The sequence below is a fragment of the Aythya marila genome, assembly GCF_965140915.1.
Source record: "Aythya marila genome assembly, chromosome: 2".
In the NCBI taxonomy this organism is placed as follows: domain Eukaryota; kingdom Metazoa; phylum Chordata; class Aves; order Anseriformes; family Anatidae; genus Aythya; species Aythya marila.
In genome coordinates, this window is record NC_139043.1 from 4,618,835 (window position 1) to 4,635,482 (window position 16,648).

Here is a 16,648-nt window from a genome sequence, read left to right on the forward strand (position 1 = left end):
TTGTTATCAGTTCTACCAGTGATGATCATTAGCGTATGAAGTATGATAAACTCATTAGCAAAATCTACAAAGCAGTGTGAAACTCCGCATTTCCTGGCTGTGTGGGCCCATTAAATAAAAATACTTGGGGTTTGGGGGATTTAGGGTAATAGACCTAGCTGCAATCTGCAATTTCTGTTTACAAGAAAAACGTGGTAACAACCAGCAGCAGCAGTAGCAAACATCAAGGCACAACAAAAAGTTGGGCCACATGGAGGCTACGTTCAGGCAGGTGGGTTTAAAATAACTGAAGCATGCACTTTCCAGTAAATTTATGTGACTTTCTTGATACTTCTGGCCTTCTCATCTCCCAGTACCAAAAGTTACTTATGCTACAGATGAAAAAGTAGCATTTTTTTTTAAGGTTTTTAAATCTGAGGCTTGATAATTTCCCTGACAATCATGTTTTTAGACTGTGTGAAACAACATATAATCATTCCATATTAAACCTTGTCATGGATTTCCACATTTTTATCATATCCAAGTCAATGCTGAAGATGAAAGATTTAATCTGCTCTCACAGAAAGTATTCCACACTAAAGGGAAAACTTCTAGCTTTTGTCTTCCAGTGTGTTTGGGTTCTATTGTGTCTTTACTGACCTTGGGAGACAAGACCACATAGAAGATACAGTCATGTATTTATGCAAAACGCTATCGCCATTTTATTCTATTCTCTTATCACCGTAATTCCCAACACATTATTTCATTTTGGCTATCATAGAAAATTGGGCTGACATATTCAGAGAACTACTAGTAATGGTGCCAGAATTTCTCTCCTTTTACATAATAAACTTTTCAAAGCTCTTCGCTAGCTTAGTATCTTTGAGACTGTTTTTTCATTATGTATAATTCTTAGCAATATTAACATGTCACCTCCCATTTTATTGACCAGTCACTATAAGACACAATTATTTGACTACATGTTGTATACAGTGTAGAGCCTCTTCATAAGTATATCTTTATATACAGGGGAGATAAGGGCATTTCAGAAGATGATTTATCTCATTCTAAGGTTGATATTTGATATGTCAAATGAATCATGACCTTTTTCTCTTTTTATAAGCATAAATGGAGCCTAGATGGAAATATTTCCATAGAATGTAAATAAAGATAAGATACAACATTATCCTCAAAATAGTAAAAATCTAAGAAATAGGAGTCTAAACTAGTCATTCCCTCTCCAAACTCAATGGAAAAAAAATAGGCACTGCCTATCAGCAATTCTCCCCATGTTTCTTGATATCTTTGGATGGGATGACTCTCTTAGAGAACGTTCTCTCTTCTCACTGATTACAGAGGGAGCTGGGAGGACTGGGCATAATTTTAGAAGGCTAAACCTAAGATGACATTCTTCCATTGCTGGCAGGATTTAGATCCTTCCGAATGGCCAGAAGTTAGTCAGAGAATAAAGAAGGTACAAATGGGTCTTTATCCTTATGAACACCACCAACTATCGCAGCTATCATTCCCAATTATTTGGCAGGATCACAACAGCATGAGGTCTTCCATCTGTACAGGTGTGGAAAGCATCTGCCTGAAGATCTGACTGCTCTAAGGCAGTCTGTATCCTTCATTTAATAAACCTCACCATTTAGTCTACATTCAGTGTTCTGTCTTTTAACCACTAATGAATGCTTCCCCACTATACAAAAGAATGTGTTATTATTTTATTCTAATTATGTCAGGAATTGCAAACTTAAGTAAATATTCATGAAACAGAAAATATTGGGAAGAATATTTCTGACAGAGAGAAACATTTCATCACTTATTAATCAGAATGTCAATGTTATATTTGTTAAATCAAATGTAAATGCTTTGTTTTCTTTTAGTTGGACATACCTTTACATCTTACACAATTCTGTTTTATGATAACCATGGTGCAAGACTATTCTATCCTTAGGCTACAACTATCTTACAAAAAATATCAATTAATTATAAAAGAGAGATTTACCTATTTTTACCTCCTGACAGTCAACATTGTGGTCACAAACTAAAACATTTTAACATGATTTGAGAAATTAAAATATGCTGTTTTCTTAACAAAAATTAGATAATTTATCTAGCTTTTTCAATAGAATATGCACACAAACCAGGACAATTGAAACTTGGCATTTTCAATTTTATGTAGAAACTGATTTTCTCTTAAAAGACGGAGGTGAAAAAAGTGTCTTGGAAGGTCTACTGCTGGATGAAAATTCCATTACGTAAAAAACTTCTCATTTGTCTTCAAATATTCATCCAGAACTATGCCAGTTATGTAAATAATGACTTATAATGCCTGTAACACCCACTAAATGGTACATATTTCTTGATGATATGAGCAGCGAGTTATTTGTCTTGATATTTGTAATATCCTAAGAGAAGTACTTTGACATAGCCATTCGAATCTATTACTGAAAATTACGTAAGTGAAATTTAGTTTGCACTTCTAAAACAAATCTTATGCAAAGTTTGCAAACACATTCCACTGTATCTAGTGACACAGAAAAATTCTTGTTTCTTATAAACAAAAGATAGGTACCTATGCAATGTATTACACTGTACCAAGCTAGAAGAGTAATGGTACTTTAAGATGAAGTTCTGTGAAAAAGTCATGATTCTTGCTCAGAAAATAACTACATTTTATAAACAATTCTGCCATTTTGAACTAGACTTGTAAAACTATTTAGATATCAAAAAATACAAATAGATGCTGTGAGGAATTTTTATCTTCAGTTTAGACCTGAAGTGCAATCACAGATAATTGACTGGCCTTGTCATAACATACTGTTAAAAATCGAGAAGAAAAAATAGTTTTTTTGTTTAAATTATTAAAGAATGTTTACCATTTTACAGCAAGCAAAGTAATGCAATCAATAGGAATTAGGAACACTGCTGTCTTTGATAATTCTACTAAGTGACAAGTATATTACCACTTGCTCAAATACCTTTAATAATGTAGACCTTTCTGCCTTAACTAGCTCAGAAAAAAATGAGAACGACATATGCTATAACATTATCATGTCATTCATGTCAGAGTGCAAAAGGGGAGATAAGCCAATGGTCTGTAGTGTTATTGTAAGCAAAACAAAAGAGGAAATGACAACAAAACCAAAAAATAATATATCTGTAAATGCTTTTAGGAAGTTCAGTGGGTGAGCAATTGAATGAACAAAATCAAATCAAATCTGGACTAAGTCATTATTTCTTTTCTAGACAATGTAGAGATGCAAGAAATAAAAGCACCATTCAACTTATACAAATCAAACCCGTGCTGCTTGCAAGTGCAGCTGCTCTTTTCATGTCAGTTGTTATTGTAAGTTGTCAAGGAACATTTTTCACTTGCAGATAATTCTAGGAGATTATTACAGAAGTAGAATTTGACAAAATGAAAAAAGCTGTCATATTCTGAGCCACACTTACCTTGTGTTTATGTTCCTGTGTTCTTAACTCCATCCATATTGGTGACCCACAACTAAGTATCTATTTAAAGATCTCAAGCTCACAACAACAACAATGAAAGACAAGATTAAATGTGTAAATCTAAGTAGCAATATCCCTATATTTAACAGAGTAAGCATCAAGACAGATTAAAAAAGCCAGCAACTTCAGTACATCATGGCTGCTTTTTCGCTTTGCACACCTTGGTTGCTTTGCAGTTTATGCAAATGGATATAAAGACACTCACAGATTGATAGATCTTGATAAGATGACAGACACAGTCAGAAGAATGCACCCACAGGGGCCAATTTCAAACTGAAAAAGAAAAGAACTGTATTTACGTTGTTGTACATGTTTTTAAGCCCAATCCTAAGGAAATGTAAGCCAAACAAAGCAGAAAGAACTGTTTGCATTTATGTTAAAACAGACTTTTTCACTCTATTTGTTAAAATGTGAAGCATGTTTTTGAAACTACATTCAAAAGACATCATATCAGACTGAAAAATATGGACAGAAAGACTAGCAGCTGAATACATAGTACCTGGTGAATATTCTGCTGAAGAAGTACAATCAGATCTTCATATCTTGTGGAACTATGCAGTATTAGCTGGGAAGAAATATAAGGAAAAAAAAAAAAACTGAAACAATAACAATTCCTTTTTAAAACATAAAATTACATGAACATAGGGAAAACTTTAAATCTGAGTGGTTGGATTTCAACTAATATAAAATGGTTTAAAGATCTAATGAAATCTATCTCTTGATAAAAAATTGTATCTCAGCAATTCATATATTCTGAATTTATAGATGCTGCTTCTTACAGCTCTTAAGTTCATTGTGCAGCTAGCTTGCTTCACTTTTAATAGTTTATGCAAAACAACTCTTAGAACCTCAGAATAATGAAGCTTCAGAAGACACAAAAGCAGCAAGTAGCTCAGGAGCTTGTACCCATGCTGTGAGCTGTCTATAGCAGGTCTCATCAGAGCACTTCTTATTATACTTGGAGAATAGTCTCAAAAATATTCCTTTCTAACATGAAGTTCAGAGGACTTCACAGGTCCAGCCACTTACTTTCAAACTGTCTGTTTCTTTGTCTTTGTATCCTAACAGCAGTTATGGTGTTGTGGATACAGTGATGGGAAAGATCAAGCACTCTGACTTAGATTCCTGGCTCTATCAGGAGTTTCCTTTCCATCTCATTTTCACTGTGCCTATGTCCACATGATCTTTGATAAGCAGTACTTAGAGGTAGCACAGTAGTGCTAGTTGCATTCTGAAATGGCCAGCAGTTGAAAATTACTTTAACATATTAAATAATACATCTTTTCTCTTGGAAGAGCATATGATAGCCAAGTTTTTATGCTGCATTCACTCTATTTATACAGGTTTTCACTTTCAGCTGTTCCAGAAATGTCTAGTTCTGAAAAGTTGTTGACATGTTCATTCCTCCATTTGGGAGGCCAGTAATATTTCCTTAAACCACTGAAGTCTGGCTTACGGCATCAATATTTGCAAAGCCATTTGAGGGCTTCATATAGAAATAAAGGCACAACTGGAAAGTATTTTGCTATGTGGAGATACTGGGGGGGAAGGCAAAGAATTCTACATAAAACACAATAAAATACTGCTTTTTGCTGCTCACGGTTGCACTAGTTGACTTTAAAGGATCTGCTTTCATGTTTTACTGCATACCAAGAAAAGAAGGCACAGTTTATAAGCCTGAAAGGTAGATGGAACAAAAAGGACTTCACAAAGTCCAATTGCCCACAGGCAGTGGGACACTTCAGAGCCAGAAAGACTATTGGATTTTGTTATTTCCTATTGGTTTTTGGATGCCAAGTAAATAATGTGACATTAAAGGTTTAAAAACACTTAAGAGAAACATAGGATATATGGAAATCAATTTCATTGTGCTAAAATAAGAAAAGCTACAAAAAGGATATACGGAAAATGTTACTGCAAGTTACACAGAGCCTTACAGTTTCTAAGATTCCATCTGCCTTGTATTTTCCTATGGGAGTGAACTGCTGTCTTCCTGATGGCCTAAATTGGATATTCAAACAAAACCAAAGCTCATGTTAAAAGGACCACAATCACATTAAAGAGATATCAACATTGTATATGAACTGAATGATGAACCAAAGATTTTGTACTATTATTATTTAAATTACTTAAAGCAAACAAACAAGCAAGCAAGCAAGCAAACAGACAACCTCTTGCATAATAAGCTAATGTTAGGTATTCAACACATTTATCAATAAAACATTTACTTTAGCTGTGTTCTCTCAGTCTATCTAATATGAATTACAAGTTTCTCTATAGAGAAGGAGGATAAACGTAGGTTTAAGATGTTAAAGACAGTTAGTTTTTATTGCAGAAGAATATGAGAGAAATGACATTAAAACAGAAGCAACAGAACAGATGTACAATATCATCACAGAGGAAATATTTTATAAACGGAAAACATTCAAAATATCATTGGAAATATCTTTGAATTTGTTGCTTCTATTTTAGGTTTGAAGAAGAACTTCTGGGTCCAGAAGCTTGTAAGTTATTTTTCAGCTATCTTAGTTGAGCTAATAAAAGAAATAATTTCTTCTTGCAAAACCTAGCTCAGTTAAAAATATAGTGTAGGATTCGGTACAGTCAAAGCTAGCTAGCAAAAAGCTAGATGTACTGTCTACAAACAGCCTAATTGCTTATCATTAACTAAGCAACTTAGGCAGCTGCAGGAAAATGAAATTAATTCCAGCCATAATAGAATATCCTCCAGTATAAACCTGCAGGAGTAAATTTTTGCTTCTGGATCAATAACTCTTGGTAGAGATTTTGCAGGAATTCTAGCCTTGATGAAATCCACAAGGATATTTTACAGCAATTTCAGAGAGTTTGGTGATGTCCCAGTTACTGGGATAGCAGAAATGGCATTTTCCTTTTCTCCCTAAGCCATTTTAGACTATATAAATACATCTTAAGGAAGTTCCATTTGTGCACTATGTATATGTATAACAGACTGTATAACAGACACAATTATAGCAGTGTTGTGCATTCTCCTACTTACAGTGCCACAACTGCTTTTTCATTGCCTCCTGCACGCCACAGTATGTCTGCAAGAGCCATGGTGAGGCATTTGGTCCTGTGCACTTCTGAAGGCTGAAGACAGCTGTGGTCCAGGAAATGCAAGATACAGAGATTATCAGTGTGTACTGAGAAGTTTACTTATTAGACAGCAACGTGCCCCAGTTAAAGTATGCACAGATTCATAGCAGTTTTTAACAATTGATATAAGAAAAAAAATAATAAACAAAAAAACACACTTTTTTTTTTTTTTTTAATAAAGAGATTATTTAGGTGTTGTAAGGCTCCAGCACGCAACCTCAGAAAATTATCATTTATGAATCTCAATTGCTTCTATAGTCAAGAAAAAGAGTTAGACAACTCTGAAGGCCACTTCAAAAAATCATTTCAGTTGAACAGCAAGCCACTATGGTTACTGGAAAAATACACCAGGTGTATGACACAGTTGAATCCAAACTTTCTTTGAGGTTTACACATCTGAATGAGACACTATGAGAGCATTTACTGTGCACACGGCCTGAAGACTTCTCAATACTGGACTGAACAGGCGATAGGAGGGCTTGGTGCTGCTGTTCTGTATATAAATTGCTCTAAGTGGGGAGTTATAACTGAAGTGGCCAATGGAATGTGGTCTTTCTGGAATCATTCCTTGGAGTGAACCACCTTAAATCTCATTCTAGTCATCTAAGAAGGTACCTTGGATCTCATTGAAAATAATTACATACAGTAAATAGAGCTGTATCTAGAATTTTCTGCTTAGATTTCCAGTAAAACAAACTCTGGGCACAGTGGGTAGGTCTCTTCTGCAGTCAGAAGCAAAATGAGAATTTGAGGGAAATGTAATTCATCTAGGTCAAGAGTTAACAGCAATCTGTTGCATTTGGGGGATCTGATTGAGCTCATGTGACTCACAGTGATCGTTAGACTGCTGCTATGGGTATTTAAGCCAAGGAAATGAAAGCTTGCTGGTCTATGTCTATATGTTCTATGACAATAATCCTTTAATACAGGTGAATATTAGATGTGACACACACAATCTAAACTTGTAGAAGACTAATACTAAAAATGGTACCAGATGTACAAGTAGTGAATAATAATTAAAAAATAATTTTTAAAAATATTATAATTAAGCTCAATGGATCGAAGTTAACAAAGGACTAAATGAAGTATGAACAACAACTGGCACTGTTCATACGCAGATCTATAATCATATACCGAAAACTAATCTACTAAAAGAAATAGTAACGGCTCTTTCAGAATACATAGAATCATAGAATCATAGAATCATAGAATATCCTGAGTTGGAAGGGACCCTTAAGGATCATCAAGTCCAACTCTTGACACCGCACAGGTCTACCCAAAAGTTCAGACCATGTGCCTAAGTTCACAGTCCAATCTCTTCTTAAATTCAGACAGGCTCGGTGCAGTGACCACTTCCCTGGGGAGCCTGTTCCAGTGTGCAACCACAATATTTATAGCTGGTTAGGCAAAAATACAGTTACATGTACTTTAGGGAACAATACTGGACATGCAAAAAAATGGACAAGATAAGTTAGTACATCATTAAATCCATTATAAAAATGTTTGAATATTCTGTATTAGGATTGTTTTATACATTCATACATAATTTCTAGTTTATGAGGGTCTTCATAATTAATTTATTTTTTAAGCTTTGATTTCTTAACTTATTTTCAAATCTACACCATAATGTTCCTACTTAGCAATAAACTTTAACTAAAATACCTTTTGCAGTAAACATTGTTCTTTACATTTTTTAAATAAGGTAAGTAAGATTCCAAAGTGGTGACCTAAAATATTATCATAACTGACCCAGTATTGGTCTGTGGAGTCCCACTGATTCTGATTCATTTACGTGCTTGGCTTGGAACATACACAATGATGTGCAAAACTATTGAAGGCTTAGTTGTATGTTGATCCCAGACACGTAAGCAATGATGCCAGCACCATATTTCCTACAAATTGCATTTTGTGAAGTCTTCCAGTACCTCCTGTTATTCTAAATTCCAAGTTGTGAATTGAGAAATAAACAACTTTGAAACCAAAACTCAGAAAACTAGCAGAAAAGTAGCACATCGGAGAATAAAACCCAACTTATATGAGCCTTTATATATTGCATGAAGAAGTAGACAACAGATCCATCTCCCTGTAAAACACAAAACTGAATTTTTCTCTACTGGTTTCAGGAATGGCAGTCTTTGAAATTCAGATATTATCAGTCATGGGAGATGATATCAAAACCTGTTCCCAGCATTTGAGTAAAAGATCTAATAACTGGAAGACCAAACAAGAAACACCAAAGATCAAAAAAATTAAACACCCTTTCAATTCCAATGTCTGTTTTGAATATAATATGCATTTAGAAAATGTTTCCTTTCTGAAGGATGTGAGATATGGGAAATAATAGGTGACAGTTTTCAAGTAAAAAATAAAAAATAAATCACAGTTTTTTCTTATCTCTGTCTGTGTTCTAACACAGACATTGAAATTTATGGGATGCATAACAATTAATTTATTTGTCTGAAGAGGTAGCAGAATAAGAAGGATACATGATAATTATTTCTAGAACTGTCAAGAAGTCTGAAGTCAAACACTTATTGTGAAGTGTCTAACACTTTGAAAATTTAGGTTAGAATTAAATAGGAATACTAATCCTCTAATTTCAAGCTCTGGGACTCCCCTTTCCTTCTGCTTGACTAAGAGTTTCTGCCCATGGCAAACACATCATAAGAAAAATATGCTTATCTTGTGAATAAAACAGTCCATCTTGCTCTTCACTTTTAGGAGCCTGAAGCCTTTTAGCATTTCTGTGCATCAAGACAAAGAGCTCAGCTGCTCACCTGAAATTCCTTGGAGACTTTTGGCATACTTTAGCAACATTTTTCATATACAAAATATGTAAAAACAAAATACTTTAAAACCATGTGCATAATTGGAGGAGAGAAAAAGGAGAGACAAATACTGCCAAGTACACAGGATAGGTAGTAGCTGGCATGAGCTGGGGCACTTATAGGTTAAGCAATCTGGCCTCAACCCACTTATTTGGGTGCTACATGTTTCCATGACATTTACCATTACTTCATCATGATGAAAGAGTAAAAAGTTAACAGCTTTAAGGGTGTTACTAAAGGGTGATTTGAGACTCAAGGGGCTCAAAGAGCAGATAATCAAAGGCTGTCTACTTCTGTGGAGATTCTTGGTCATAATATCTAAACGTGTATTGATTTTCTGCCTTGAAAAATCTATCATCATTATAATCTGAGTTAGAATAATTGTTGTACTGCTAGCTAATTTTTGCACCAATCAGCAGGTGATTTCTGAGTTGATATATTACTAGTTGGAAAATATTTGCAAAGTTTGAATAGTTTCTCCCTGTACTGTTAATAACTTTATTCCTCTATATCTCAAATGAATGATCTCTGTATTCCCATAAATAAATAAATAAATAAATAAATAAATAAATAAATAAATAAAAATAAATGTGCAAATACTCATTGACTGAATTCTTGAGAAAATTCTCAAACTATTGTCATGACTTTTAAGATATTTTGTAAGCATTGTTAGTTAATTTTAAACATCTGCTCTTAAATGTAGGCTATGTAGGTGGATTACAGACAGATGTGATATTCTGAAAGTACCGAATAGAAAAAGGAAGAGGAACTAAACTACATAATATTATAGAATTAACACGTTATTACACTCTGAATATGTTTCATAGCACTGAACCCATCTCTTTATCAGTCTATTCTAATTATCCGGAAGTGACTTTAAAGAACAGTTAATTTTGAAGTGAGGAATTCATAGCATCTCATTCGCTTGGACCCTTTTCTTGAGGTCCACAAGCAGTCAGTGTTGCTAATACCTAGCAACAACAATAGTAGCAGACATTGTGAAACTTTCAATATTTTATTTAGATTTTGAGCCTGATTCTCAATGTTTCTAATGCCTTACGTTGAGGCATCTCATTTCAGGACTGCCTACCAACTATGACTTCTGGACTTGTGCACCTGTGCAGGCCTCTTAGGCCCTGGTAATCTTTCAATTAATTGTCACCTCTCATCCTTAGTGCTAAAACAGATAATGATTTCCACTACTGATAAAAACAGCCCAAGCAATTAATTTACAAGTGTCAGACACCTAAAAGTAAAGAAAAGTCAACAGAGACCCTATTAACTTTCCAAAATAGTTCCAATCAGAAAAGGTGGGCATTCAAGGCCAAATTTTTACATATGAAGGAACCTTTTACATTCCAAGGTTGCTTTATGAAGTCCAAGTGAAATATCATCACAAAAGTTTTTCTGCTGACTAAATCACTGTCACTGTGTCACCCACAAAGAACAGGAGGTAGTGGCAATGTAAACCAGTAAAATACTGTTATTCATAATGAACAAACTGTACCTGTAAAGCGCAAGAACAGTTTGTGATTTATTTATTTTTTTCTGTTTCTTAATGGACTTAATTGTTTACTGCAAAACAACAAACAAACAAACAAAAAGGCAAACACAGCAGGCCTGTTCATAAAGTAATTTTTTACTCTTCTCCAACTTTCCATTGAATAAGTTCTGCTTGCGTAGCAAAGTGACAAATGTAGGAATATTGTCAGAATAGCAGTATAAGCAATTTTCCTTAATGCTAACATTACTTAAAATTATTTCTACAAAGTAAATGGAAAACTCATACAGAATTTAAATTCTGTTAAGTGTTTTACTTTGAAAGACAAAACACAGCTGTAAGGAACAACAACAACAAAAAATAATCAAACTTTTAAATTTCATCCTTATTGAGATTCTCGGTGTCAAAAATTGCATGAATTTCATGGTCTTTCAAACCTTGATTACATTTCCATTGAAATCACATCTCTATGGAATCTCAAAGTTAAATAATTTTAATTGTCCACAATTAAAGCTGTTGGTAATTTCAAAAATAAAACACAAACCTTTAAATTTCTACAGTTAAAAGAGAAGTAAATGCAAAATTCACAAGCTACTTTAATTCTCTCTCAGAGACAAAGAAAAGCTCAATAAGTTCAAATTCAAAAAGGTTCCTGGGTGGTTGCATCACAGAAAAACTTTTTTTCGCTTCTGTACAGAAAAGCCTTCTATTATCAATTGACTTACCGAGCATCTTTATTCCTGTTACTGTCTCCAAAGATAAGCTGCTGTAGGACACATGCTTGAACTGCTGCCAGCACTCCACATGGGCCACCCTGAGGGAAATAGTAGGACACTTCATGAGCAAAACACTTTGCACTGTTTGATGCTAGAGAAAACTATTTTGCAAGCCATGTGTTTGCATTCAGGTTTAATCCATCCTTTCATCCCTCTTCCTATCCATGACTTTGCAATGCTCTCTGTTGCTCTCTGTTTTTTTGCAAGCCACTGAAAATGAGTATTACTCACTGGTATTGTGTTTCCCATCTATTTTTCCTGAAAATAACTAGAACATGCCCCACTGATATCTATAATATCAAAGGAAAATTTTGTGTTTTAAAGTCTGTTCTGTGATCATGCAAGCAAACAAAAGATCTCCTGATTCCTATTGAGCCAAAAACTACCTTCACTTTTAGTTAAAAAACAAAACAAAAACCACAATCTGACTGTTTTCCGAAGGGTGAAATTAAATCTTTCCCTTTAAACTCCTCTGAGGTCCATGCCTCCCCTCAAATTCCCACTTCCATCACTAAACAAATATTTCAGTTTTATGTATAGTCCTTTGCACAGGGAAGCTGTCTCACTGCAGAAGAGGAAGAAAATGAAAGAATTTGTACCTTCAAAAAATCAATGTTGGAAAAATCACAATACCAAGACATACAATTTTAACATGAAATGTTATGGAAAACTGATTAATGGCCATTGTGACAGACTGTGGGATGGTGTAGCAATGCATCTCCTTCTCCTTTCATATTCCCTGCCACCCAGATTATCTTATTCCACTGAATGACTGAGACCTGTTCCTATATGTTAACTGTATGGCAAGGGCAGCAGCACAAGCTGACCTGAGAAGGAAATGGTATGTCCTCTTCTCATCTAGAGTACATCATCCAACACAACTCTCCTTCCCTTGTCACTCAGTGACACCCACCCCAGCCACCATCTATTCTATTATTTGTTCCAGTAGTTTGTTGAGGAGACACAGAAAAGCCATCATTTGTCTGGAACACCTATGTGCAGATGGAGCAGGCTCAGCAGGTCATAAAACTAACATCATGGATACCACAACACCACATTTACCACATTGGTAGTGCTGTCAGTCACTGCAACTTAACAGAATCAACATAATAAATCCTACAGAAGCTCTCCCATGTGTCTGTCAGCACATGCTACCATTCCCACAAATGGGTTCATTCTTGACATTAAAGTCTATTACTTAAACTCAGGGCCGCCCTAAAATGACATCACATAGAAGCTGACATACCAATGCTAGCTTTGTCTGCCAAGGTGAAGTAAGATAAATAATGAGGATAAGAAAGCACAGAACACCCAGAAGATTCTCTGGAAAGTTTATGCTCAGATTTCAGCCCGTGTCAAATCTATGCTGCTGTTACTGTCCATAACATGACCCAGGATCACACTGCTTTCCCCGTGATTTCCTGCGTAGAGCACAGAATCACAGGCTGGTTGAGCTTGGAAGGGACCTCAAGAGGTCATACAGTTCAAGCCCCCCACTCAATAAGGGCTACATTGAGCATGTTGTCATGACACAATCACATAACAAAGGTCCTATAATCCAAAATTAAATTAGATATTGATACCTTCTATTTTCTCATTTATATTATACATATACTATTTCTCTATAGTTATCTACATATCTAATGAGTGAATTTTCTGAAATATATTAAGGAAAAAGCAAGGTTTACTTCAGCCCACCAAAAAGCCTCTCAGTCCAAATTAACAATAATAATAAAAAATAAAAAATACAGGAAACATTCTATATATGTTCTTATAGAACCACAAAAACCTAATGTAAGGATAGAATTAAAAAAATCTTTCAGCTGAAATGAATTTTGGAAGTGAGGAGGAATATATTCACTATCTGAAATAAACACATTTATGCAGAACATTCTTTTTTTCCCATTTACTATTTACCAGAGCAGTATTACTGTCATAGTTCCTTTTGGAGTTTAAATTAACATTTAATATCCTTTTTTTTTTTCACTAGGTTTTATTTAAACATAAACAGTTATCTTCTAAGATCATCAGCCTAATGAAATGCTTCACTAGACTACATAAATTCATTAAACATCTAAATTATGTTTATTAGCTCTTGTCCTTGCCCCAGATCCTCTCTTCCTCTCAATTCTTTATAGCAGTAGTACATCATAGTTCCTCTCAGGCTATTTGAAGATCTTCTGCATCAGAAGCCTGATGAATGTTTTGTAATGAGGAGTTCACTCCTTCCCATGTCTCCTTTGTACTGAAGATCTCAGATCCTTGCTCTTAAGAGAACCTGTGCATGGGTATCACAGGAGGATGTGAATAGTCTCAGGGCAGGGAGGGGCATAAGCGTTAAGCTGTAAGTCAGGAGGATGCATTTTTCTATGGGATCTGCACATGGAGGCAGCTACACATCACATCCCTTGCATGAGATCCCTGGTCTGTCCCTATGTATCAGTCAGATTAGAATCCAGGCTGATCAGCTGCCTGCACAGGGTAAGATCCCTTTTAAAACATGTTAAACTTTCCCCCACAATTCCTTTTTCCCTTAATCTCCACCCTGACTTTATCTTGATATATCTCCTTTTATTCTTGTACCTTCACTAGCTCTCAGCTGAAGTGGCTTGTCTTCCTCTGTACAAATAAGCCCCCCAACACACCGCACCCTTTAGTACCACTTTCTGTAGCTACTTTACATTTCTCTCAGAAATATTCTCTCCTTCTCAAGTCTCCTAACATGACCTGACAAGGTGACATCATCAGCAATAGTAAAAGCAATAATAAGCAGCAATAGTAAAGAAAGAGAAGACTCTGAAAGACTTTTTTTTCACTGCTGAAACACACAGCCTCTGTAAACTTGTTGTAAAAAGCAAAGATCACTTTTTTTTTTTTTTTTTCTTTTAAGGAAGCCATTTACGTTACCTTTTTTTGCACAATGCCATATTTTAACTGAGGTATGTTATTAAATGTAAAACTCTGTATTTTCCATTCTTCACTGAAGCAACAAAGACTGGAGCCAAACAAAAGATTTTTTAATTCCTATTAAAAAAAGAAAAGAAAGAAAAGTTCTCATTTTAAAAATAAATCCGAAACACGCTTATGTTTTCCTGCAGTAGTTTGTAGAAAAGAAAGGAGTGTGGCTGGGTAATGACTAACTCACTATAGCCACCCTTTTCTGTTTTATACTTAACCGTAAATAGCAACTCTCAAATGAAACAGAGTAATTTTTTCCTTTTCCTACAATATTACTTCAACTCATAATGCTATGTGTTGCTCAGCATTAGGAAACTGTTTATGCAGATTGTCTGGGCAGTTTCCCATGAAAGCATTACAGAATAATGTCTTAAAGTAAACAGCTAGAAAAGCAAGGGTTACTAACGGTTTACGTTAGGGAGAAAAGGAGCCTGCTGGGCACTGTATGGAGAAAAGGCAGACTATTTGGCTCGTCAAAGTTGTTGGTATGAGACAAATGTTATTCAAAGGTTTGATTGCTCTATGTCTGTTAGCTTATCAGCCTATGCCAAATTCAGATCTTGGCCCTGAACAACTGCAGACCACTACTATTCAGGAACAGCTAAACTAAAGAAATTGTATTCATTCTAAAGGAAGACTGAGTAAATAAGAACTCGCTGCTTGGTGTTTGCATAGTTACTCATGTCTTTGATGTAGAAATGGAGTTGGAAGAAATCCTCATTATCTTTTTTTTTTTTTTTGTCTGAACTGGGAGAGAAAAAATTAAAAGTACATAATGTTTCCATCACTGCTCAAAACAAGGAAGATAAGCTAGGGAGAAACACTGATGAACCACTGTCAATTTAAAAAGCAGGTAAACAAGCACATGTAAAACTGACTAGGTGACTAGCGGCATTAACACAATAATACACACTTCTGTAGTGAAAGCTGTTTTCCATGGTTCCAGTGGCTGATACATTCTCACATGCTCTTCTAGTATTTTTCTGAATTTTGGTCAGGCATCTCTACATTACTTTTTACATTACTACATCTGAATACCACATAAGGATACTGAAGAATGAATATAGCACATATTAAATCACACACAAGCACATAACACAGATTAATCCATTGCAGCTTTGACTAACTTAGCAGAAATAATGTTTTCACACATCTATTTGTATATACCGTCAGTTAGTCTTACTTTTGCAAGCGAGATATCAATTGCCTTTGATACTGATACTTCTTGAAGCATATGCAGTGTTGAAAGATTCAGGTTCTTACTGACTTCTCCAGTTGTTGCTTCATCCTCAACATCAACTGAAAGTAAAAAAAAAAAAACAACAAACAAACAATAACAACAAAAAAATACCATGTAATATGTTGGATGAAAAACTTCATGTCTGTTTCCCCAATAAGGCTTTGGGTCAGGGGGTTATCAAAATGACAGTTAACACTTCCTCTCATCTGTTTTTAGAAAAGAGAAAGTATAGATTTAAACAGAAAAGACAGATAAAAACACATAAGCCACCTTTTGTTTGACTAATTCTTAATGACTTCTTTACACAGTCTTAGGAAGAAGTTAATTAACCCAATAAGTTAATAGCAAATGCAATTACTCTGAATCAAATAAGAATTACAAAAGAAGCACTTCTGGCTACATCTGCTCTAAAGAATAGGATGAAAGTCAAAATGAAGCTTGATGTACCTTACCTAATTCTAGGACATCTTTTGTCTGGTCTTCTTTATTCCAAGTAGGTGTTGGAGACTTCCTACATTAAAATTAACAAAAAAAAAAAAAAAAAAAAGCAAGTGTTCCCTTTAATACGAAAAGTGTTCTGGATAAACAAGGTCATATAGCTACACAAAAATACAAAGTTAAGTTATACATATATATATATCCACACATATAGACACATAGGAAGAGAGAGAGAGAGGTAGTAAAAGATGCAAATAAATAAAAATTTATTAATGGGTTTTTACCTTAG

The 16,648-nt window shown here is 34.8% G+C and overlaps 1 protein-coding gene across 5 annotated transcripts in view; it reads right to left on the bottom strand.

Annotated features, from left to right (window-relative positions):
- Positions 1-16,648, bottom strand: part of MINDY4 (MINDY lysine 48 deubiquitinase 4) — a 136,021-nt gene that overhangs the window by 94,077 nt on the left and 25,296 nt on the right. For all 5 annotated transcript variants that reach the window (XR_014316901.1, XR_014316902.1, XM_082753228.1 and 2 more), the window contains 8 exons: positions 16,374-16,432; positions 15,865-15,980; positions 14,631-14,747; positions 11,673-11,761; positions 6,521-6,622; positions 5,439-5,502; positions 4,001-4,066; positions 3,707-3,774 (listed from right to left, as the gene is read on the bottom strand). Coding sequence is in view for 3 of the 5 variants with exons in the window: in XM_082753228.1 (XP_082609354.1) it covers positions 3,707-3,774; positions 4,001-4,066; positions 5,439-5,502; positions 6,521-6,622; positions 11,673-11,761; positions 14,631-14,747; positions 15,865-15,980; positions 16,374-16,432 (681 nt within the window). In the remaining 2 variants the exon portion in view is untranslated. The remainder of the gene's footprint in view (positions 1-3,706; positions 3,775-4,000; positions 4,067-5,438; positions 5,503-6,520; positions 6,623-11,672; positions 11,762-14,630; positions 14,748-15,864; positions 15,981-16,373; positions 16,433-16,648) is intronic.